This window comes from Diceros bicornis, chromosome 20 (genome assembly GCF_020826845.1).
Source record: "Diceros bicornis minor isolate mBicDic1 chromosome 20, mDicBic1.mat.cur, whole genome shotgun sequence".
NCBI lineage: Eukaryota > Metazoa > Chordata > Mammalia > Perissodactyla > Rhinocerotidae > Diceros > Diceros bicornis.
The window spans coordinates 6,837,981-6,863,198 of NC_080759.1; the positions used below are offsets into that span (position 1 = coordinate 6,837,981).

The 25,218-nt window shown below is 49.4% G+C and overlaps 1 protein-coding gene across 6 annotated transcripts in view; it reads left to right on the forward strand.

Annotated features, from left to right (window-relative positions):
• The window catches only part of GATAD2A (GATA zinc finger domain containing 2A), a 94,574-nt gene that overhangs the window by 36,871 nt on the left and 32,485 nt on the right, over positions 1 to 25,218 (forward strand). For 4 of the 6 annotated variants that reach the window (XM_058563883.1, XM_058563885.1, XM_058563884.1 and 1 more), the window contains one exon: positions 22,072 to 22,335. The exons of 1 other annotated variant lie outside the window; for it this stretch is intronic. In XM_058563883.1, the coding sequence (XP_058419866.1) occupies positions 22,072 to 22,335 (264 nt within the window). Of the gene's footprint in view, positions 1 to 22,066; positions 22,336 to 25,218 lie in introns of all 6 variants that reach the window. One more of the 6 variants, XM_058563887.1, reaches the window with a different exon arrangement.

Here is a 25,218-nt window from a genome sequence, read left to right on the forward strand (position 1 = left end):
CAGGGCAGAGCCCAGCACTTGGGTGGGATTTTGTCTGTTACCATCAGGGCCCAGGCAGTGATGTTTTGGGCCAGGTTTGCCTACCTGGAGAAGAATGTAGAACTGAGAGATGTCTTAGAACTTGGAGGCAGCTTGGAAACCTCCCAGGTCGGTCAGCTGCTTCCTGTTACAGGCCAGCCGGCAGGTGACTTGCCGAGGGGTGCATGCCCTTCTAATAGCTTCACAGCTGTACGGGGTGAGAACTGGCTGCTCGGACTCACCTACTGGGCTGAGCATGGTAGGTGACAAGGGTTAGGGGGTTGGTTTTCTGAGGTTTCAGCTCTTACCTGCATATAGCAAGAAAATATGGGCGTGGTCAAGTATGGTGTCAGGAAAACATTTCCAGAACACTCTCCCAACAAAAACAAACTTTACCAGTATTTAAAAAAAATTTTTTTTAATTGAGATAATTTGCATACCATGCAGTTCACCCATTTATAGTATACAATTCAGTGACTTTTTTGTGTGTGTATTCAGGAGTTGTGCAACTACCACCTTGATCTAGTTCCAGAACACTTTCTTTACCCCACACCCATTAGCAGTCACTCTCCCTTCCCCCGCCCCTGGTAACCACTAATCTACTTTCTAACTCTGAATTTGCCTGTTCTGGACATTTTGTGTCAACCGACTCATACAGTATACAACCTTGTGTGTCTGGCTTCTCTAACTCAGTGTAATGTTTTTGAAGTTTTTCCACATAGCATGAATCAGTGCTTCATCCATTTTTATGGCCGAGTAATATTCCATTTCTATATTCCATTTCTTTTCCATAAAATAGACCACATTTTGTTTATCCATTAATCTGGGATGAATTTGGGCTGTTTCCACCTTTTGGCAATTGTGAATAGTGCTGCTATGAACATCTGTGTGTACACAAATTTGTGTGGACATATTTTCAGTTCCTTTGGGTATATCCCTAGGAGTAGAATTGCCGGGTCATTTGGTAAGTGTTTAACTTTTTGAGGAATTGCCGGACGGTTGTCATGGCAGCTGCACCATTTTACATCCCCCCAGCCCTGCCCAAGGACCCCAAGAGGTCTTTGGAGACAACAAGTGACTCAAAGTCTGTGCCAGTTTCCTAGAGCTAGTTGAGGATTATCATGTGTTGACAGTGCTGGTTCCCCAGTGCTCGTGGCAGCATGCAGTGGGGCAGCCATGAAGAGGTAGGCCTGGCACTTGGCTGTCAATAGGCTCTCTTTAGACATCAGTGTTTAAAAATCGTGGAACTTTACATCTGGAAAAGGTTTTACCTGCAGCCCAGTGGGGTGAGTGACTGTCCCTCATGTGTGAGGGCAGCGGCTGGCTCAGAGTTCTTCTAGGTCCTTGGCTGGGCGCCCCAACTCTGCCTGGCCCTTTAATTCAGAAGTACATGATCTGAGCAGTAAGTACTTGCTGAAGGAAAGAAAGAAAGGAAAGAAAGAAAGAAAGAAACCTCCTCCTTCCCTGTCACAGGGCCAGCAGGGAAGACACAGCCATAGCATTATAAGCAGTCATTTTAAGGGTTTGGAAGAGAACTTCCGGAAGCCATCCCAGGTGTTCCTTTAGGCCCTGTCTCTCCCCTCCCAGTGCATGGAGGGGCTGATGGGCAAGGACAGTCTGTGAACAGTCATGGCAGATGATGGTTAATGTCAAACAGGCAAAAAAACAACCTTGAGTGGTTATTTTTTAAAGGTTTATAGATGTGTCAGCCCATGTACTTTTTGTCATGGGTGTAAGTCAGCCCAGCAAATCGATTGATTTTAGGTTTTCTCTGGTTAGCACCAGCCCACACCCACTTTAGGTTGAACCATGGCCTGTGGTCAGCTGGGGTCTCGCCATTCCTGCTTCATAGGACCCAATGGGCACAGAGGGGGAGCAGGGTGGGAGGAGGGCTGCCTCCCAGAGAGCCCTAACGCGTGCACACAACCCCCACACAGCACCTCACGTTGTATGCAGTTGTTGGTGTGCACACTGAGCCTGCTCGGGCTAATGGATGTGGTGTCTGCCCTCAAATTTCACCTGTTGGGTTGGTTTAGCAGGTACACACTGCTCATATGCTGAGAGACTGGCCTTGCACTGGGTGTTAAGGATCAAAAATGAGTGTGACTCATAGAAAAACAGACAATTTACAGAAGTATATGCAGATGGCCCTTAACCAAGGTATGAAAGATGCTCAGTCTTTCTGATACCAAGAATGATGCTTGTGGGAGCTTCCCTGCGACAGCATCTGACCTTTTGTCCTCAGAGGTGGACACCGTTCTATTGATGGGAATCAGGCATTGCCATATGTTGCTTTTGGGGGTTCACAACTCCTCAGAGGGGGATTGCTTGCCTTTTGCTCCAGCAATTCCACTTCTAGAAATGTATCCCAAAGCTACACTGTCAAAAATAAGGATTGTGTTGGGGCTGACCCGGTGGCCCAAGCGGTTAAGTGTGCGCACTCCGCTGCGGCGCCCCGGAGTTTGTCTGTTCGGATCCCAGACGCACACCGACGCACCGCTTCGCAAGCTATGCTGTGGTGGCATCCCATATAAAAAGTGGAGGAAGATGGGCACGGAGGTTAGCCCAGGGCCAGTCTTCCTCAGCAAAAAAAAGAGGAGGATTGGCAGATGTTAGTGCAGGGATGATGTTCCTCACCAAAAAAAATAATAATAATAATAAGGATTGTGACAAGGCTGTGCATACAACATTCTGAAATAGCAAAACTGGAAATGACTTAGCTGTTTCTTAGTTGGGGCTGGGAGTGATGGGGGTGGATCTGCATGTGGGGTGGGAGCTGAGCCAGTAAGTGAAGGAAGGAGGGATGTCTTCATGTCATGGTGACAGGATTTCTAGGGTGAAATGATGAGTGGAAAAAAGAACAAGGTGAAGAATAAAGAGATCTAGTGCACTCACTTTTATCCCCCATGAGGAAAGGTGGGGGGATGTGGATGTATGTGTATTTGCTTATGTTGTATTTTTTTTCCCTCCCCAAAGCCCCAGTACATAGTTGTATATTCTAGTTGTAAGTCCTTCTAGTTCTTCTAAGTGAGCTGCCACCACAGCCTGGCAACTGACAGAGACGAGTAGTGTGGTTCTATGCAACTTATATTGTATTTTTAAAAATGAAAGTATAAACCATAAATGAACCACACAGTCATCTCCAGAAGGAGGGATGAGAGGGGACAGGGTTACCCTGAGACTTCTCTGAGGTTGCCTCTCTATGTAGCACCAGATGTATGTTTTACATAATTATAACATAAAAGTATGCCAGATGTTTGTGGGGGCAATCCCTAAAAAGCAAAACAAAATAAATGAATCTAAGTGCGTGTCAGTTGTGACTCAAGTTGGTGACTTAACCTCTTAGAGAGGATTTATTTCACATGACTTTAAAACACAGAAGTTTGACAGTAAATGTTTTAGTGAGATATGCCATAAAGGGAAAATTTGTTTAAAAATCTTTAACTGTTTTTAGGAATTATTTTTGGTTTCAGGTTAATAATACCAATAGTCTTACTGTTAGATATTGTAGGAGAAAACAAATAAGTAATTAATGTCTTTAAGAACCAAAATTTTCAGGATGAAAGAAATATGCAAATATAAGATCAAAGCACTTAAGTTTAAAGGTTTTAATTCTAAATCTTCATTGGGAATGGCCCGATTGTGTAAGATGGTACCAGGGTTGTGTCAGAAGGACCCACAGGGGCACCCGTGGCCAAATGTGGGACAGGTGAGTGTGTACGAGAACGAGTTCCTAAGTTGGGAGCATTAAATGTGTTAAAAATCCACAGGTTCATGTTGGTGCTCAAAGGAAAGGAAGGCACTCACTGGTCTCCTTTGGAGGGTGTTAGGGAACCAACTTATTTTGAAAATTGGTATATAGAAGGAAAGAAGCAAACATTTATCCTGCCTCTTCTCTGTGGACTGAACTCGCGAGAAACAAAATAGTGGGTAGGGGCAAGTTTCCCTCACAGATCAGTGCTGTCCCACAGAACTTTCCAGAATGCTCTCTATCCACACTGTACAATGTAGTATCTGGAATAGTGTGACTGAGGAGGAAGTCAAGTTTGAATTTTATTTAATTTAAATCTGTATGAGTATAGCCACATGTGGCTAATGGACAGTGTACCTATTGTCATATTCTGGCTAATTAACGTGAAATTATGAAATTATAAGTTTATATGTTTGCAGAGGCCTAATGAAATGGTGGGTCCAGACAGTGATCCTCAGTGGCTGCCAGTCCCTAAAGAGGGCGCACATGCATCTGGAGGGACGTGCACTGGTCATGTCTCAAAATCTAATTTATGGGAAATCAGGGGTGTGTTGTTCCGCCACAGGGTCGCCACCCACAAAACCTGACTGCGGGAAACAAGACAAATGACCTAATTTCTTCAACGTATGATAGAAAGGAAAGTAGGGGGGACCTATAGGTCTCCAACAAGTGTGACTCTGACAGAGATTGAGGACTGATTGTTCAGTTGTCGAAGGTGTGATTGTGGTTTGTCCTGTAGAGATAAATACTGACCTGTTCGTTCATAAATGCATGTTGTGTAGGATTTGCTTCCCAGAAGCTGGTGGGGTGTGGGAGAAAGGAGCAATGTGTGGAAGGCCAAGGTTGGTTGCCCGATGACCATGGAGCCTGGGTGGTGGGTGAGTTATTTGTGCTGTTCTCTCTACTTCCATGGGTATGTTTGCAATTTTCCATAATCAGAAGTTTAAAATATGAGTTTGACCCAGGCATTCCCTCTGGGAGCTTTATGACGCATGTCACCCAGGGCAGGGGAAAACATCTATTTGCAAAAATGAGGGAGGTGGCCACTTGTGGTATGTTGAAATTGAAGCCAAAAACATTCAGCAGAGATTCTGGAATTGCCGTGAGGGGCTGTAGCTGGTGGCCTGTCAGGTGGAATAGCCTCTCATTGCAGCATTCTTATTTTCTGTAATAATAGCACCTTTATGGAGCCCTCAAAGAGCGTTAGTGATAAAGTGGGCACTGTTCCCATTTCACAGCTGAGGAAGCTGAGGTGTGTGTAGGTGAACCTGGCTGGCATCATTCTGGTGCTGATGGCACCTTCTGTTCCCCACCCCCCAGTACCTGGAGTGCATCTTATTACCACAGGTGTTTCTTTACTTCAGTACTCTGACTCTGACATCCCATACATTGTTTTCAGACGTAAATTAATGTATTCTTGATTAGAGACCAGTCTCACCTCCCCATTGGTGTTGTCCGTCCCTAGCAGCCACAGCCAGTAAGAAAGTGGATAAAGTAGGTAGGTTAGCTGGTCTTCAACATGGCTTTGTCTTATAAAAAGTAGTGCTTTACAAGTTTGATCCTGTCTATGATCTGGGGATCGCTGCAACTCCCAGTGTAGGAGGGACCTCGCCTTGGGTCTTTCGGCCTGCTCTGTGTCCACTGCCCACCCCCAACCTCTGTGTGTGTCCTTCTAGGGCCTGTGGTGTTCTGGATGGGAGGCTTGTCATTGGAGCCCCCCAGGGATGTCCCTGGGGCCAAGTCAGCTCTGGTCCCTGGTAGAAACTAAACAGGTGTTTAGAAGAGTGAACGAGTGAAACACCTGTGAGACTGAGGTGGGGCGGCACATTCCCAGTGTGAAGCCTGTGATGGGCCTGACTTGAATCCAGCTCTGCCTGTGGTGGCCCGTGTGACTCCAGCTGTCTGTGAGGCTTTACCCTCTCTCCGCTTTGGCTCTTCATAGGTAAATTGTCTTTTGTGTGTCCCACGTGGTCACACTCCAAGGCATCGGCTCCTTTGCTGGGAGATGGTTCTTAGTTCCCACCTATATGTTGGGCTTACCACGGCCTCCTCGGTTCCTGTGAGAAGTAGATGGTTATGTGCAAGGAGGGGCTATGCCCTGGCGGACGATCGCTCTTTGGTTGTTTGGGATCTTGTTGCACAAAGGAGTCTTTCCTTGAGGACCTGTTTCTGTGCTCTTGGGGTCAGAGTAAACCCGCTTTTGTCTTTTAGTAGTTTAGCAGCTCTAGAGGGGTTGTGCCTCTTGGGATTAGAATTTTGTTTTTGTTTTTCCTGCTTTTTTTTTTTTTTTTTTAAAAAACTGAGTTAAAATTCACATAACATAAAATTCCCCATTTTAACCATTTTAAAGTGTGCGGTTCATTGGCATTTAATACATTGACAGTATTGTGCAACCATCACCTCATATTCCAGAACATTTTCATCACCCCAAAAAGAAACCTGTACTCATTAAACAATCACTCCCCACTCCCCCACAGTTGTACCCCCTAGGGCTCTAGCAACCACAAATCTACTTTCTCTCTTTATGGATTTGCCTGTTCTGGGCATTTCAGGTTAAGGGAATCATACACTGTATGGCCTTTTGTGTCTGGCTTCTTTTTGCTTAGCATGTTTTTACAGTTCATCTGCATTGTGACTTCATTCCTTTTTATGGCTCAATAATATTCCATTGATGGATATACCACATTTTGTTTATCCATTCATCCATTGATGGGCATTTGAGCTTTTACTTGTTGGCTATTGTGAATACTGCTGCTTTTAACACTGGTGTACACAATTTTGTTTGAATACATTTTCATGTCTCTTGGGTATATACTAGGAGTGGAATTCCTAGGTCATATGGTAATTCTGTATTTAACTTTTTGAGGAACTGCCAGACTGTTTTCCACATCATTGCACCATTTTACATTCCTACTAGCAATGTTATGAGGGTTCCAGTTTCTCCACATCCTCTACAACACGTTTCCTTTTTTTATTTTAGCTGTTTTTTTTTTTAGTGGGTGTGAGGAGGTATTTCATTTTGGTTTTGATTTGCATTTCCCTAATGACTAATCATCTTGAACATCTTTTCATGTGCTTATTGGCCATTTGTATATCTTCTTTGGAGAAATGTCTATTCAAGTCCTTTGCCCATTTTTGAATTGGGTTTGTTGTTGAGTTTTAAGGGTTCTTTATATATTCGGGAAACTAGATCCTTATCAGATATATGATTTACAAATATTTTCTCCCATTCTGTGGGTTGTTTTTTCACTCTCTTGATAGTGTCCTTTGCACAAAAAATTTTAATTTTGTTGAAGTCCAATTTATCTTTTTTCTTTTGCTGATATGTGTGTTTAGTGTCATTTCTAAGAATCGATTGCCAAATCCAAGGTCATGATTTACCCTTATATTTTCTTCTGAGAGTTTTATATAGGCTTAGTTTTTAATATTTAGGTCTTTGACCCATTTCAAGTTAATTTTCATATATGATGTGAGGTAAGAGTTTTGTTTATTATCTTTTCTATTGCCGTGAGGACTAACCAGGAAGGGGAGGGAGATAGCTGGGAGTTCTGAAAGTACTTTTTTCTCATCTGTTTAACAAATATATATTGAGCACCTGTTCTGTCCTGGGCCCTGGGATGGTAGCACTGAACAAAAGTGTTCCCTGGTTTTGTGGGGGACAGGGGCAGGCACACAAACAGATGAGTCAAGAGTGGTGATGAGATGGGAAAGGAGGTAGAGACCGACTGAGGGGCATGTGTGTCACTTTGCTGTCTCAGCTGAGACCTGAAGAGAGTGTTATACAGAGATCTAGGGGAGGAGCCTTCCAGGCAGAGGAAGCAGAAAGTGCTGAGGCCCTGAGGTGGGAATGAGCTTGGCTGTCAGAGGAGCAGCTGGGACGTGGGATGTCAGTGTGGCCAGAGCTGAGAGAATGGGGTCAAGGGGTAGCGGAGACATGGGGGATGGCAGGAGACGAGGTCAGAGAGGCTGACAGGACCTGGAGGCTGGGGTGAAGCCTTGGTTTTACCTTGAGTAGCATGTTTCACAAAAGCACCGCTGATGTGATGCCCCTCTAGCTCAGCTCGGCTGTTTCCTGGAGGTTGGTGTAGGTGTCTATACCTGGAACAACCCCCTGCCCAAGGGGAAGATTTCCACTTACAGGGAGGAGGAGAGAAGTAGGATTTCTTTCTAGCTCTTAACAGCTGTGCAGGAAGTGCTACAAGAACTGTTCATCGGTAGGAACTGTTTCTTAGGCCCATGGGCTTCGTCGAGACCAGAAACTTACTTTACTCCTAGAAGTAGGTTTCCCTGCTAGCTCTGATCCTCCTGGGACGGCTCTGCCACTGTAGGACTTGTGCAGGGAGGAGCTTGACGAAAGAAGCCCAGGCAGGGCCTCCAGGCAATGGTGTCATCACATTACTGGGCACTCCGATGAAAATGACTAAAGATGCACACTTGGTTCTCCTACTTTCCACTCATGTTTCCTCCTGGGAATGGAGAAAGCTTTTCTGGCTCTTCCTGGAATTTTCCATGCAAAATCTCCCAGCCATTTCCAGCCACAGGCCTTGATGGAGCTGGCAGCCAGGCCCTTAAGGAGTCGGCCCTGGAAGGGTTAAGGCCTGCCATTTTGTGATGTGACACCCAATGGGCACATTGCAGATGGCATGGAAATGGCAGGCATAACCCTTTGCGGGCCAAGGAGGTGCAGCCCAGGAGCCAGGTGGGAGGGGATAGAGGGCTGGTCCTTTCCAATGGGAGGGAAACTCGATCAGCTCTGCCTCACAGTGATGTCCCACACCAGCCTGGTCACTGGTTCCCTGTGGACATTTAGTATTGCTCAGATTCCCCTCCACAGGCGGCACCTTTGTTTCTATGTCTTGTTCTCTGGCAGCATCTGTTTCTCTCTCTGGGGCTGCAGGGTTGGGCTTTGGGCATAGGCCCCAGCCATCAGAGGCTCAGATGCCTATGTGGGGCCACTTCCAAGTGAGCGGCATTGGGTGCTTACTGAGCACTTTTAAGAGAGCAAATACAAAATCCAAGTTATCATCTCCAGTGTGAGCCTGGGGGAGCTAGCGACAGTTTTTTTTTTTTTTTTTTTGCAGGGCAAGATTCGCTCTGAGCTAACATCTGTTGCCAATCTTTCCGTCTCTTTTTTTTTACCCCCTTCCCAAAGCCCTGTACATAGTTGTATGTTCTAGTTGTTAAGTACTTCTGGTTCTTCTTTGTGAGCTGCCACAGCATGGCTACTGACAGACAAGTGGTGTGGTTCCGCACCCGGGAATTGAACCTGGGCCGCCAAAGCGGAGCACGCTGAACTTTAACCGCTAGGCCATCAGGGCTGGCTCTATCAACAGTTTTAAAGACACTTACCTGCTACCAGGCTCTCCTCTTCTTAAAATGTGATCAGTTTAGGTGTATTTTTCCTACTGTGTGCCACAACTGGAGATGAAGATAGGCTTTCATCTCATGTCACCAGGGAGGGAGGCTCACAGGCCAAGGCAGGGGGCCACGGTGTAGACAGAGCTGAGTGGGATCCATGTGGCCAGTGAGGTTGGTGATGTTCCCTGTTTGAAGGAGATCAGCTGTGTCTAGGGGAAGATAAACATAATCCCTACACCATAATCCCTACACCATCTTCCCCGGATAGGGTCTGTGCTTTCTCCAATCTCCCCCCGCTCTACCCCATGACTCCAGAGGGGGAATAGAGGTCTAGGGACTTGGCTGTTCCTGTGGCATGAGCCTCATCAAAGGCAGTGACTGTCAGTTTTCTGGAGATTACTTGCCTGAAACCTGCTTTGTTCCCACACACAGTGCTGGAGTGAGATGCTACCAGTGCAGTGTAGGTCTACGTGGGATTTGCCTTTAGTAATCTCAAGACTATTAAGGTTTTATTTTTAAAATGTTGATGGTTACTACTTGATTATGTTATCTCTAGGTTAATTTTGTTAAATATATCCCAAAAAAGCATTATTTTGGAGGCATCATTTACAAGTCCTCCACCTTAAAAAAAAATCAGAGTGTAAATGTCTGTTTATTTGTAAATGTGAAAACGGAGGTGCTGGTTCTTTTTACTCCTTTCAGTCTTAACAACCTGCATTTCTGGGTGGTTCTTGAACCAAGGACTGAAAATGACTGGAGAGGATGAATGTCTTGGTCTGACTTTACCTTCAACCCCCTTGGGGGTGATGGGCTTATTTTGATGGGTCATTAGCATTTCAGATGGAGAGCAGGGAAGGGATGGCATTATCTAGCAGTGTAGTGTTGGGGCACACCTGGGATGTTAGAAGTGCCGTGTTAGGAGGAGGGTGAGATGCTCCTGAACTTAACCTTCCCCTTTTGACTCCTGCTTCCAAGCTAAGCGCAGCACTTATAGATGGTGTCTCTTGCTGGAAGGGTTAGGTAGAGAGCACCTGTGGGCGCTGGGGGTGGAGAGGTCGCCGGAGGACAGCGCCAGTGCTCAAATTGATTTGTTTGATGGAGTGGCTGGAGGCACTTCATTTAAGTTGCCTGCGTGCATGTGTCTTTTGGAGCGTACTCTATACCATTTCACAGCTCTTAGTGCTCCCCTCTTTTGTCCTTCAGGACCCAATTAAAGGTTACAGCCCTCCCCACTCTCCCAGGCTGATGGCCTGTCAGGACCCCCATCCCACTCACCCCACAATCACTGGACTCCTGAGGGAGGCCTGGTCTTCATTGCAGGCCTCTCACACTAAGTGGCCTCTCTATAACGGGGATGCTTCTTCCTTCCAAGCGACCTCGTTCCATTTAAAAAACAGACGTTAAAAGTTTTAATCTCCTTTTATTTGGCTTCATCTACTTTTCTTGGAGATGGCTTTTCACGCACGTGTCTATTTCTGCCACTTCACCTTTGCTGCTGCCATTTCTTCCTCCCTCTTCTATCTCTACAAATCTAGATTCTACCCTTGGGGCTTAGCTCAAATGAAGCATTTCTGGATTCTTCCCCTGCTCTAGACCAACAGGGTGGACTCCTTTTCTGGTGTTGAATTGTAGTAAAATGATGATTTGCACATTGATCTCACAGCACTTGCTGGCTCTTTGCTCCCATGAAGGTGGGGACCCCAAGCTGCTCCTCCTCCACCCTCTGCAGAGGGGACGCTGCCCAGTCACTGGCCCCTCAGAGGTCACTGTCTGGTGCAGGATCAGTTTGTCAGGAGCCCATCAGCATCTGCATCCTTCTGGGCCAGGTGGGCTGTGAACTAGGAGAAGGAGTGTCCTAGGCGGTTAGTAACTGACCAGGCTCCTCGTGCTGCAGAAGGTTCCTTCTGGGTTCACGCGTCACCCAGATAAGCAACAGTAAACAGCGGTCAGATCTTTGCCTTCTCTGGAAGCTTAAATTACCATGTGCATGAAGTAGTAGAAACAAGCATGGTTGTAGTGCTAGTGATTTGAAACTGCTCTGCCGCTCCAGCTGGGTGTGAAGTTGTTTGTCTCGGACTGGGCTTAGGGAATTGTGGGTTGAAGTGGCGGAGGCGTGTAGGAATCCACGTGAGGCCCTGCAGGGATCTGGGCTCCTTCACGTGCCTTAGATGTTGGTGATTCTGGCTCCTATGTCCCATCTCATTTCCATACTTAATTGTTTTCCTTCTACTTGAGACAGGTGGATCAGGAGCCAATGATCACCCATGAGAACTGTTGTCCTTTTGTTCAGAATTGAACAGAGAAGAAAGATCTCTTCTGAGATAATCAAGCAAGAAGTGGGAGGAGGGGATGAAAACTCTGTGTGTACACATGTATGAGTGTGTATGGTGTGCATGTGTTTGGGCACACGTGTCTGTGTGAGTATGCATGAGTGTGAGTGCACACACACGTACATTTGTGTGTGGTGCAAGGTTGCTTGGTATGTAACTAGCCTGGTATGCTACAGCTTCAAGGAGCGAGGAGGTCTGTTGACATCCCAGTTTCCTGCATCCATCCTCTGCCAATAGAGTGTCCATCGGGTGGGGCCAGATGCTCCCAAGTTGGGGTTGCCATGTGTTCCTTGTCCATTTTCCCCTTTTCTTGCTGCCCTTGGCCTCCCCAGAAGAGCCCAGGCGTGCTGGCTGATAGGGGCTGATGATGAGATTGCCCACCTCATGAGAAGCCTTTGGAAGAACAACTGAGCCCCTTCAACAGGACAGAATTTGTTGGTCACGTCTCTCATTTTTGTCAAGTGACTGTCCACCTAGTGAGCTGCGTTGGTCTCTTTTAACACCAGGCAGAAGGCTCAGAAAACCCACATTGAGTCCCCAGGTCCAGGGAGCCCCAGTGTTGGGTGGACAGGATGCCACCAGGTTGGGAGGTGAAGTGACTTGCCCACCAGTCAGGCCCAGTGTTCATGTAAATGTCAGCAGAATTGAAGGACCAAGGCCCTGACGGGGTGGAGGCTGAGCCCCAGGCAGAGAATGCACTAAGTGCAGACCTTTAGCCACCCAAGGGGATTGTTCTGGACTCTTGATCCATCCCATGGGACAGGGTGCAGGGCTATGATGCTGCTGCCTGCCTTCCCAGGACCCGAGACAGTTGTGGGTGGTGTGGTGTGGACCTGTGTCCTCCTGAATCCACCCCCCACCTCTCCCCGCCAGGTAAAGCGCCCGTCTCAGGCTTTTCCTGGCACAGATGACCCCTGTCTCTCCAGCCCTTGAGGGTGAAGACAAGTCCTGGTTTCCTGAAGAAGCTGGGCCCTGCGGCTTCCTTCCCACTGCAGGGCATCCCCCAGGGCCCCCCAGGTCTCCAGCCACTCAGCCCATTGTGCTTGATTCACACTTTCCATCCCAGCTCAAACATCTCTCTGTTGGTGAGCACCCCCCTTGCCCGCACTGGGCCCGGTGCCCCGCATGTCCTTCTCAGCCTCAGCCCCTGCACTTTTCCTCGGAGCTTTAGGCACATGCGCTGAGGGAACCGCTTCTTTCTGTAACTGGGTTGAAGTTTCATCTACTTCAGTAATAGAGTTTATAGCATGCTATTTCCTTCTGCGAGGGACCTGTTTATCTTGAGAGTGTGTAGGGCTTTTAAGATGGTATAAAATTGACCCATGCAGTGAGACAGACTGACCCTGCAGTGAGCTGTCTGCACTCGGCCCTTCTGCAAACTAAATTTCTTCTGACTTTGTCAAAACGGTTAACCTTGAGTCGAATTTACACGTTCAAGTGTTGTTGTATTTTTTTAAACCAATTTTTCTCTGTAGTCAGTTCTGCTATGATGCTTGATTTGGAAAAGCAGATTTCTTCCAACACTATTGTTATATTAGGGCACAGTTGGAGCATAACACACAGGTTGCATTTGGTTGTGTGTGATTTTGTCCAGGAGGAATGCTAGGTTACAGGTTGGGACGCTGTGGCCCTCAGGCTGGTGGCCTCATTTGGTAAATAAAGTTTTATTGGGACATAGCCATGACCATTCGAGGATGTACTATCACAACTGCAGAGCTAAGTAGTTGGGACAGACACCGAATGGCTGACAGAGCTGAAAATATTTACTGTGTCCCTTTAAGAAAAAGTTTGCTGACTCCTGCACTAGGTGAATCCAGAAAACTGCTCTCAGCTAAACAGAGCACCTGCAGGTACACAAAATCAAAATGCACATACTTGGGCCACCTCCATCCCCTTCTGGGGTCAGACAACCTCCTTGCAGCACTTCACCGAAACTCAGAAACCGCAGCCAACCCACAGTCATAGCAAATGCCAGCCCTTCCCCCAGGTGAGGGGTCAGGCTTCAGGCAGCCTTTGTGTATTTCTTAGCTGTTTAATATGCTACCATTTTTTAAATCAAGTTCTTATCTTTTTTTATGTCATGGATGACGTTTTGGGGTGTTGTGTACCTAACCCTATTGTTCCCAAAAGCCCTGTGTTTTTATGGCTCGATTTTTGCATCACATGGCAGTTTTTAGGAATGTTGTTGTGCTCCAGCAGAACTTACTGTACTTTTAAAGCAAACAGCAAAAGATGTGGTCTCGGGGCCAGCCCGGTGGCATAGTGGTTATGTTCGCGCACTCCGCATCGGTGGCCCAGGGCTCACGGGTTTGGATCCTGGGCGCGGACCTACGCACCACTCATCAAGCCATGCTGTGGCAGCATCCCATATAAAGTAGAGGAAGATGGACACGTATGTTAGCCCAGGGCCAGTCTTCATCAGCAAAAAAAAAGGTGTGGTCTCACTCATGACACTCAATAAAGATGTAATCATTTCATGTCTTGTCTGGACCCCGTGGGGTGAGAGTGACAGGTCAAGCCCAACTTAGTGCTTGTGAGGAGCTCCTCGTGTCCTTTGTTTTTTTTTTTTATTTATTTTTATTTTTTTTAAAGATTTTATTTATTTATTTCCCCGCCCCCCAAAGCCCCAGTAGATAGTTTTATGTCATAGCTGCACATCCTTCTAGTTGCTGTATGTGGGACGCGGCCTCAGCATGGCCGGAGAAGCGGTGCACGCCCGGGATCCGAACCCGGGCCACCAGCATCAGAGGGCGCGCACTTAACCGCTAAGCCACAGGGCCGGCCCTCCTCGTGTCCTTTGGAAACCTCATGTCTGACTCTGAGTGGTTGACGGGCTGTTTTTGATGGGCACTGCCTGCAGGAGCATGGGTTTCAGTTCCCAGAACTGTGTCCCATTCACTCCCTGTGTGACCTCCGCTGGCCTCAGTTTCCCCACCTGTAAAACAGGGGCTGTTGATAGCGCTCACCTTGCAGGTGGTTGTCAGGATCATCCCAGTGATCCATGAGGGTAACTTATCAATCAGTGTTAGGTGTTTTGCCCTTAAAAGTAGGAAGACTTCACATTTCTGTTAATGACAAAGGAGCAATAAACTTGGGTCAAGATCTGAGGACCCCAATGTCGAAAGGGGGACTGAGGCATCTGGTCCACCCCACCTCCTCTTGGAGAGAGCTCTTCTCTATAAAACCTACGTTCATCCAGTCGTCAGATGTTTGCCATGCACCTGCTGTGTGGCTGTCACTCTTCTAGGGCTAGGGACACACCAAGAACATTGACATGGAGACGCTGCTGTCATGTAGCCTGTTACCTGACATCTGACTGTGGGGGGCTTATACCTTCTGGCTTTGGGGTCTTGTCTGGCCTGGCCCCAGGGAGAGCAAATTGTAGTTTTCTCAAGTGTGGCTGCCATGGAGGCATTTGAGGACAGCTGTTCTATCCTCCTCCTCCACTTGCATGGGCATCATTTTAGCCCCACCATGTCTTGTCGCTCTAGATGACAACCATTTAAACATGATTAGCAAAAGGCCTATAGACCATACAGTGGAATGTTCCACAGTGGGCAGCCTGTGAGAGTGCCAGGTAGAAAGAGGAGTAGTGGACCTGGGTTCCAGGCCTAGACCCTTTGACCACCTCGTGGGGTGACATGCCCATCTTCAACACACAGAGGCTCTGGGTGAATGGCAGCTGTCACCCCCGGCGTGTGTGGGTGTGACTCCCTGCCCCGACTGCTTGCTGTAGAGAGAGTCTCTCTCCCGAGTCTTCTCAGTCCAGGTCTTTGGAGGCCCAGGGAGCTTCTAGCCAGGCGGCTGGGCTGGGGGCTTCCTGATGGTGTACAAGAGAGAAAACCCCTGTATTTCTAGAGCGTCTTAAATTTTCAGACCACTAAGGGTTAAGAACCCAGCTTCACTCAGTGAGTAGTAAGACTTGGTTCTCCTTTTGAGAAAACCTTTAGCACAGGACTCACTGTGGCCTCTCTTCCTCTGCCTGATACCCTCCCTGCTTAGTGGCTTGGCTCATGCTGTTCCCCTGCCTGGACCATCTCCCCGGCTTCCTGTTCCCGCCTCAGCCTTAGTCTGTGAGGCTCTGTCTCAGCACACTTGCCTTCCAGAAAGTCAGAATGCAGGAGTTTTTAATGATAGCACTTGTTTGCTTCGTTTTGCCCTATAGGGCAACCCCAGGAATCACACACTTCATGAGACTCATTTACAGAAACCTCTGTTTAACTCAGTAGTGCATATGAACCCGTACTGTTTGCTCCACATTGAAAATGAAGATGAATGGGAAAAAGAAGTTTCTGCCGTGAAAGAGTTTAGCATCAAGCCAGGAGGAGAGATGAAGCTGCCGAGTAGTATGGGGGTTGTTGCTGTAGGCAGTCCTGGTGAGGGACCATGTAGGATGTGGGCCCTCTCAAAGTGAGTCCACACTGGTGCTGTGGCCTGGCAGCCACTCGGTGGCCTGGGTAGAAGGTGGGCTGGGGGGATGAATCAAGGGGTTTGGGTTTACTCTTTAGAGCTTGAGAGTTGCTGTAGTAAGTGACACAGAAGGGGACTTTTAAGCTGTGTGGACGTTTGCCAGTAACGAATGGGAAAGGGGCAGTGGCATCCCCTCTCAGTCCACTGAAGGTTATGTATTTGTCTTGTGTTCTTGGTTCTGCCTATTGGAGAAGCCGGTTTGTGTCCTCCCTACATCACCAGTGCCCTCCGCCTGGGAAGCACCTCCCCTTTGCAGGTCGTTCTCTACTTGCCCCACCCCCAGCTAACACTTGTCCTTTCAGTTCTCAGCCTCTCTAGGTGGGAGTGTTATTTTATCTAGCTTTCTTTTTTGTCTTTGTTTTCTCTGAATACAAGACTGACACATAGTCACTATTAAGAGAAATAATTTAATACAGAGATGTTTAATACAGAAAGTGAAAGTTTCTTAATAATCCACTCTTCAGAGGTGAGTGCTATGGATTTTAGCCCAATTTCTTTCAGTTTTGATTTTAGTAAACTTTCTTTTGGTATTTTTTCTGCAGATTATAAGCATTTTAAAGCCATGTGAATGGTATTCTACTATTCTGCAACTTGGTTTTCTCATTCAAGTTCTTTCTGTTACTCCATGTCTCTTCATAGCATGTCTGTGAGATATGGATGGGGAAACTGAGGCTCAGAGAGTGACAGGTTCCCCCAGCCAGTTGTTTCCTGAGATCTGGCCTCTGTTCTCTGCTCTGTCTGGTGGTATAGGCTGGCTATTTTTGGTGTAAGTTCCTTCCAGAACATAGCTGCTGCCTCCCTGCCAGTCACTCAGAGATATGCGTCAGAAAGTGGCTCAGGCCATGAGCAGAGTAGGGTCTCTGTTCTGGAAGGGAAAATGTGTGCCTGTCAGCCCGGGGCTGCCAGCACCAAAGTGCAGCTTAGCTGTTCTCTCTCCAGACACCTGGGTTTGACTCTCAAGAACGTGGGGAGCCTCTGGAGGGTATGCATATCTGGACTCGGCCTCGGGAACTTCCTCAGGCTGCTGTGTCTAGGAGGGTGGATGGGGTTCCTGGGTCTAGGCAGCAGATGAGGCCAGGCAGAGAGGTGGCACAGCCCCAGCCTCCGGATCACCAGGGTGCAGAGACCCACCTGCACTGTGCATTTGCTTGGGGGTGGGGGGTGCTATGGCCATGGGCGCCTGGCTGCAGGCCCAGGGAGCTGCTTGGCCAGTGGCTAGTGAGGCCAGGGTCTGGAGCCTGTTGTCACCCAGCTTGGCATCTGTTGCTTCACAGGCCCTTCTTCCTTCCTGACAGGAAAGGGTGCTCCGCACCACCCTGAGGACAGTGGCTGCCCCATGTGCAGGCCTCCACCTGTTAGCATACTCTTCTCAGCCTCTCTGTGTGGGTCTAGTAGACGGCTCACACTCAGCATGTCCAAACTACCCCACTCCCAGCCTTCTTCCCCCAGATCTGCTCCTTATCTCAGAAAATCAATTCCGTCTTTCCAGTTGCTCAGGCCAAAACAAACAAAACAAAGCAACCCTCTCTCGCCTCACGTCCAGCTGTTGGCATGTTGTTTTCTGTATCCTCTAAAGTACACCTAGCATATGTTCCTATCTCTGCACTGCTCTGTCTCCTTCCCTTTCTGAGCCACAAGATACAGAAGCCCCCTGACTGCTCCTCCTGCCACCCCCGCCCCAGTCTGCCCCCAAGTGAATCAGGTGATCATTCAGAACACATTGCATCCCCCACCCCTCCACCACTCCATGTTCCCCCTGAGGTGAGGCCACCCTCAGCATCCTCCTTCCCCCACCTCGTCTTGCTCACTCCGTTCTCTGGGCTCTGGAAAAAGCACCCCAAAAGTCCACTTTCAGAGCATTGGCTCTGTCACTTCTCCCAAGCACATATTGTGAAGCTTCACTTTCCTCAAGCCTGAAACAGGAGTATAACTAGTAGTGTTCCTGCTCATCTGTTAATCACAGAGTAGTGTAAGTATCATTTCCTAGTACCAGTAGTATTAATGATGATGCCTCAGGGTTCTGGTTCTGACTTGTGTCTGTTTACTCTCCCCCCCCCCTTTGTTTTAATTATCGAGAGATGTTTACTGGCCTCATCGGCCTGGCCTGTGTGGGGTGCTTTCTGTTGGTCTCCCGAGTCTTTTTTAGAAATTCTGTTTCCTGCTACAGCATAATTCATCCTTTTGAAGTTGTTTTAGAACAGGTTTTCCTCCTGAGGTTCTCAGACAAGTGGACGGTGGCATTTTACTAAAATAAAGGAGCTTTTGGTAGAGGCGATTGAAATTTGCATCTGACCCAAAGGCTTCCATCAGCATTCTGCCCAGGACTCAGTGGCCCCATTGTCCTGGGGTTGGTCTGTGCTGTGCCTGTGTAGCCTCTAGTGTGGCTGGAACCTGCCCTTCTTGGAGCTGAGGAAACCTGGGCTGTGTCTTGGTTGTGTTTGAAGAGAGTGAGGAGGGGCTGAGGCTGCCTGGGTTCTAGCCCTGCTCCTCTGTAGCCAGCAGGCTGTGCCTCAGGCAGCCTTGCGGCCCTGGTGGCCTCATCCTTCCAGTGGGCATGCTGCTGTCAGATCTGTCCTGCAGGCAGCAGCCACCATGGGATCCCGCGTTTGTAAGAGGGAGCTGCTCTCTGGGCCAGCAGTTCCTCAGCGGGCGTGTGCTGGAACTTCTGCTGTCGTTGCTGCTTTCCCTTCGTTCTCCTTGCCTCACCCACCACGAATTTTTAAGCAGTTCCTAATTTGCCGGTCGAGGTCATCTAGCCTCTTCACCTGTTCTTTAGAAAGTATTCTAATGCCCCTCCTCATTGCTTTTTGCAGAAATACTTTTCACTGCTTTTTGCAGAAATTGTCGGTCATGCTTCATTCCTCAAGGCTGGTTTCTTCTCCACAAAGTTGTCGCTGTTCCTGGGCCTGTGCCTGCAGGGCGGTAGCCACCAGCCCTAATGGGCTGGGGGCACAGGTCCTTCCTGTGGAGAGAAGAGAGGAGCTGCTCCTTACCAGCACCTGCCCTCCCCAGGAGCAGATGCCGCTTGGTGCTGGGGATTGGTTAGTAGCAGGCTCCACATGGGCGCCAAGGCAACCTCCTCTCTGGAGGAGGCTCCATCCAAGCAGGGGAAGTCAGAGCCCAAGGCGCTGTCCCCCGTGGCTGGCCCCGCCCCCCTACTGCTGTGCTTGTCCTTCCTGTGGTGGGAGAAGGGTGCGGCAGGTACCCCCAGAGTGGCCTACCAGAGGTGCAGGGCGTGTGTTTGTGTGCAGCCAGGCTGGCCATTGGTTCTGGGCCCAGGGTTGGCAGAGTTCCAGCCCCTCAGCTTCAGAGTGAGCTGCCTTGACACTGCACACAGCACAAGCAGGCGGGCTGTCTCCTGGGCCCTCTGTGGGGACCCTGACCAGCTCCCAGAACTGGGGCTCCATGAGGGCCCTGTGGCCTGGGGTGGTCGCTGGGGCTGGAGGGAGCGGCCCTGTGGGTGTGAGGCTCTGCTTTGGCCCCTCATGACTGCTTGTCCTACACCAGTGACGATCAAGTGAGGTCACTCGGGCACCACCTCATGGGTCTGGTGACCTGGCACACAGCAACCTCGTAGTCTTTGCTCCTGTTATCCATGTGGGCAGTTGGGAGGAAGGACTTCATGCAAGGTCTGTCGTTCGGATGGGCTTCATGGATTGGAGCCTGGGATTTACAAGGCTGGAGGCTGCGCTGGGGGGTGGGGCCGCCAGGCAGCATCAGAAGCGGAGTGGGGAAGCATGGGGGAGTCTGTGCAGGATTAGGGGCACAGTGTTGTTTGATGGGGGTATATTCTCCCTGTCTACCTCGGACCCTGTTTCTCCCAGTGGGCACCAGGCCAGACTGGGAGCTTCTCCCTTAGAGACAGAATTTCCTCCAACTCTAGTTCGGGCTCTCCTTGCCTGAGGTCCTGGTCTCCCTTCATCTTCCACCCTGACAGGCGCCTCCCCAGTTCTGGGAGTACACATCCCTGCCATCCAAGGTGGCTGCCAAAATCGCTCCTCTCATCCAATTCCCTAACCGTTCAAGGAGCTCCTGTTTCAGGCAAAGCCCAAGGAAAGATGACCCACCCCTCCGACAAGGAGGGAGAAGGGAGGGTGACTAACACTCAGGGCATTGGCTTGTCTGCAGTCTCACAGGGAGATAGAATGGACAGGCTCACTGAGCAAGCTGACATGGTTTGTGGTCAAGGCATGTTTGAGAAGGACAGAAGCTGTAGAACTTTACGCTAAGAGGGACATGGGAGCATCCTTTGCTTCCCTCTGGGGCAGTAAGGAGACGACCACGTAGGGAGGTGGAGGAGGGAATGGGGAGATCTGGGCGAGAACAGAGGGTTGAAAGGTTGTTTAGGGGGTGACTGGGGCTGAGCAGTTGGGAGGGGATGGGCAGCAGGTGCAGGCCGGGACACCAGGAGGGGTTGGAGGCAGATGGAGACCTAGTCGATAGCTCATGCCTTCGAGCTTTAGAATTCTCAGGCCCCACCCTCCATCAAGAGAGGGTGGGGAGCACCCCATGGGTGACATGGCCATGAGAAGACCTGCTCAGTTCAACCCTTTGGGGCTGATTGTAGGAACAGATGTCTGAGTGCCCTGGCTGGGCCACACTGGCCTAATACATGTGCAGAAGGGCTGCTCTGCCTCCCACACCAGGAACACAAAGCAGCTGTCACTCTCCTTCCTTTCAGTCTAAGTCCACAGAAGGGCTCAGTGGGGCAGGGCCCTGCACTGTTAGTCATTTGGGAAATCAGCTCCTTTAAGGAGGTTGCGAGTGAGTTAGTTCAGGAGCACGTCCCATATATGATGAGGTGGCCCCTGGTTGCCCTGTGCTGCCCCTAGCCTCCCAGAAAGTGGGCTCCAGGACTGGGTCTGCCCAGGATAGGCCTCCTAGGGTGTTTGCTAGTGAGGAAACTGAGGCTCCGGGTGCCCTACCTGCATGGGCACAGAGCTGGGAGGCCTTCAGTGTAGGCACGCCGCAGGTGTGAATTGGGATTCTCTGAGGGGCTCATGGGGTGCTTCTGCCTGGGCCCTGTGTTGGTGGACGCGGGCACCGACTGTCTTGTAGAGAACTGACACTTTGGGAATTCTACTAGAGCCTGGCAGCTAAGTGCTTTTTCATCCCCTGGTGTACTCTTGCATGGCTTTTTAGACGCTGACGCTTGCAGTCTCATTTCCCATGTCCTGCCCCTTTGGAACATCCAGGCTGGCTTCTGAGCGGCCCCTTTAAGAGCAAGCGCCAGTGTCCCAGACTGTTGTGGAATGCCAGCAGCCTCCCTGCAGACAGACATCACTGCGCTGGCTGTCGTCTGTCCTGTCTCTGTGAGGGTTAACAGCACTTCAGCTTGTTGTCTGGAACCGGTTCAGACTGGTTTTCTGGAAAGTGCTTTGTCTCTCAGACTGAATCCTGGGAAGGGTCATGTGGAGCCTAGTGATGTCATGGGATCAAAAACTGACTCAGCTGTTTTTTCTTCTTTTCTTTCTTTAAATCAAGATATGTGTGTGCTGCAGGTACAGGGTGCTGGCACAGTGACAGGCCAGGCCTCACCCCACTCAGAGTTTACCTTGCCATCAGTCAAAGGGTTAAATGTGATCCCCCACTTCTCACCCCCCTGAGGTGAGCAGGGAGTGAGGAGGCCACCCCATAATGAAAGGGAGAAGAATGGTCAGCCCAAGTCAGTGCAGTGCAGGGCTGGACCCGGGCAGTTACTCTGCTCCTGAGACAGCATGGGTCCCGCCTTCCCAGATTCTAGACACCTCCAATCCAGTGCAGGTGCTCAGAATTCCATAGGCAGGGAGTTCAGATCTAGAACAGTTTTTCTCTATTTGCTCTTGAGTCTGGAGCGCAGAGAATTCCTTCTTTCTAATAAGTAGCGACCTTCCATTATTCCTGTCCAGGTCCCTCCAGGTCTCTGGCCCCGGATGGGGCGGCATGTAGCTTGGTTCCCCAGATGCTCTGCTGCTCCTGCCTCAGCCTTCCCTGGTGAAGAAATGTCCCGGGCACGCTTTGTGGGCCCTCCGTTTGTTGTACCTACTTCTGCTGTCATCGCGTGGCGAGGAAAACCAAGCTGACACTTTGAAAAGTTTCTAGGAAGGTAACAAATTTGTTGTGCCAAGTTTAAATGTTTTGCTTTCTCCTTCCCCCGAAGTTCAGAATGACTGAAGAAGCATGCCGAACACGGAGTCAGAAACGAGCACTTGAACGGGACCCGGCAGAGGATGATGTGGAGAGCAAGAAAATAAAAATGGAGAGAGGATTGTTGGCTTCAGATTTAAATGCTGATGGAGACTTAAGAGTGATGCCTGAGCCGGGAGCAGGCCCAGCCCAAGGGTTGCTGAGGGGAGCAGAGGCGACGGCCATGGGCAGAGGCGAAGGGCAGGCAGGCGATGGGCCCGTGGATATGCGCACCTCACACAGGTGAGCGGGAGAGCCTGGGAACTGGGGACAGGCCTGAGTGTAAGGAGGTGGGGGCAAGGCCCCCGCACTGCCCCCACCTGCAGGAAGCAGCTTTTGGTCGTTTGTCATGGAGATGGCTGTGGGCTCCAGCCCTGGCGTCAGTGTGCTGTCCTGGCCAAGGGATCTCCCCCCTGGGGCCTGGACATCAGTGACAGTGTGTGGATCTCACAGGAGGGGGCGCAATATCCTCTTATTGCCTCCCCTGCTGGCAGCATGTCTTCACTAAACACGTACCTGCTGTCCGTCCAGCTGGGTGCTTTTGGTTTGTAGGAAAATTTGCTTTTTTCGTTTCGTCCTGCCTCCCTGCTTTTCAGATCTGGGGCTTGGGAGGCCAGAGATGCTATGCCCTGCCTGGGTCACTTGGCTAGGGGCAGACTCAGGAGCCCAGCCCAGGGTACCTCTCACATGCGCCACTGCTCCTCATAGGTGGCACATTGCAAAGGAAGGGGCCACTCTGCTTGGGTCTTCTGTGGTGTGCTCTGTTGGTTTCTCCTTGGTCGATACTGATTAATTTAAGAGTAACTTTCCTGATCTGCTTTTGTGAGGTTCTTAAGGAAAAAGCTTGAAAGTAGTAAGACTCAATGTACCACTCCCTTTCTTCACTCAGAAACTTTTTTCCCTGTAAAGAGAAACTCAGGCCTAGCTTCTGCTCCTACTGTCAGCCCTCTCCTCAGAGCTCTGACAAGAGCCATTCTCTCCAGAATGTTCACACCCAGATGTTCCATGGGCATGTAGGTGTGGCCACGGCCTCCCGGCCAGCCCTATAGCCCTTTTGTTTGGTCCATCCCTCGTCTCCCTCACTGCCTCCCCTGCAGACTCCCCTCCACATCTGTTTGCAGGGGTGGAGGTGGAGGGCGGTAGGTGCAGAGCTGAGGAAGCTGGGGGCTTCTCACAGGTTCTTGTGAGTGTTGACTGGCCTGCCCCAACCTGCAGTCTTTGTGTTAAATCCATTGTGGAGCCCAGACTGTTAGCATCCTAAGGCCTTCTGAGATTATCTGGCCTGGCGTTTCTCAGCTTGAAAGATTCTTACCTTCTTGAGATAAATGGGAAAATCCAACCCCGTCCTATTGGGGAAGCGTCTTAGTCTGGGGGAGTGTGCTTTGTGTTTCTGCTACCCAGAAAGGCCTTTTCTGTCTGGCTTTACTTTCTGCACTCCCTGTTGTAAAACCAGAGGACTCTTTAAAGTTTCAGAAATAAAATTATTAAGTCCAGGTCTCCTTTCCCTCCCTCTGACCGGTCCTCAGCAGTTTTCAAGTGATGTCCAGATGGGTGAGGAAAAGGAGGAATCCATGTTTGTAGACATCTGCTGGGTCCCTCGTGTTCCTCGGCTCCTGGTATACATATTCTCCTGTAATCACCATGCTCCCCTGTAGGGCAGGCCAGTGAATTGCAAGGGAGAGGTTAAGTGTTGAAGGACCTCAGAGCTGGCACTGAAACCCAGGTCTTTCTGTTGCCAAAAACTGGGCCTGCATTTGGCCTCCGGTCTTCTTGGTCCCAGGCTTTTCCCAGGTGCCCGTTGGCTTCCAACCCAAGGTCACTTAGATGATGTGACGTTGTTTTCTGAAGTTGATGGGGATGATATCCTTATGACTCATAAAGGACACAGAGAGCAGGGGACAGAGATTAACCCAGGCACATGGGGCAGGGGTCCTTCTACAGGACTAGAGACACCCCAGGGCATTTGTGAAGCAGTGTGAGAGTGTGGAAAGAACCCAGCTTTGGAGGCCAGCAGGCAGAGTGGGAGTCAAATCACACTCCCTGACTGATCGTGAGCAAGTGACTTTAGTCTGTGCTTCTTAATTTGTAAAATGGGCAATAATCTCTGCCTTGCCAGTTAGTGGGTGACATATCAGAATTGGTCCTGGTGCTTGGCGTGTGATGAGGGGAGGAAGTGTTGGTGCATCTACTCTTCCGTCTCTAGCTTCACTCAAAACAAGATGTCGCATATAGAGCTAGTGTCTCTCTAGGTAGATGGAATGTTTTGTCTAGTTCATTGGAGAAGTCCAGTTGTGAGTTTTGACAGAATTATAGGATCAAGTCCAGCCCAGAGCCATTCTTTTTTTTTGTTTTTTTTTGTGAGGAAGATCGGCCCTGAGCTAAACATCTGCCAATCCTCCTCTTTTTTTCTGAGGAAGACTGGCCCTGGGCTAACATCCATGCCCATCTTCCTCTACTTTATATGGGACACCACCACAGCATGGCTCGACAAGCAGTGCATCGCCACGCACCTGGGATCTGAACCGGCGAACCCCTGGCCACCGCAGCAGAGCATGCACACTTAACTGCTTGCACCACTGGGCTGGCCCCCAGAGCCATTCTAAACCTGTAATCCATTCTAGAGTGAGTGGCCCTGGTTTCTGTGTTAGAAACAGGCAGTCTTTGGAGCCTTGTTGTTTGGCTTGGGACATCTCTTAGGAAACTCCCTATAGCTTGGCATGGTTGCTCCATTGGTTTCCCAGGTTGGTGTGAAATCCCCCATAGGGCAGATCAAAAGGCACAGCTGTTTCTAGTCACAGTTTAGGTTGGCTGAAGCAAAGAGGCTTCAGGCTCACTGAGTCTTATGAGACCAACATGCCAATTTTAAATTGTTGTGCCAAAACAATTTTATGTTTCTTTTTTACCTTTTTAATTGAGGTATAACATATATAATGAAAAGTATACACATGTGCCACTTGATACGTTTTACAAACTGAACACATCCTTGTAGCTCAAATCAAGAAATGACGTTAGTAGCACTCCCAAGACCCCCTTGTGCCCACTTGTTGTCACTACCCTCCGAGGTTACCACTTTCTTGACTTCTAACAGCATTGATTAGTTTTTCTTGTTTTTTTGTACTTTAAATA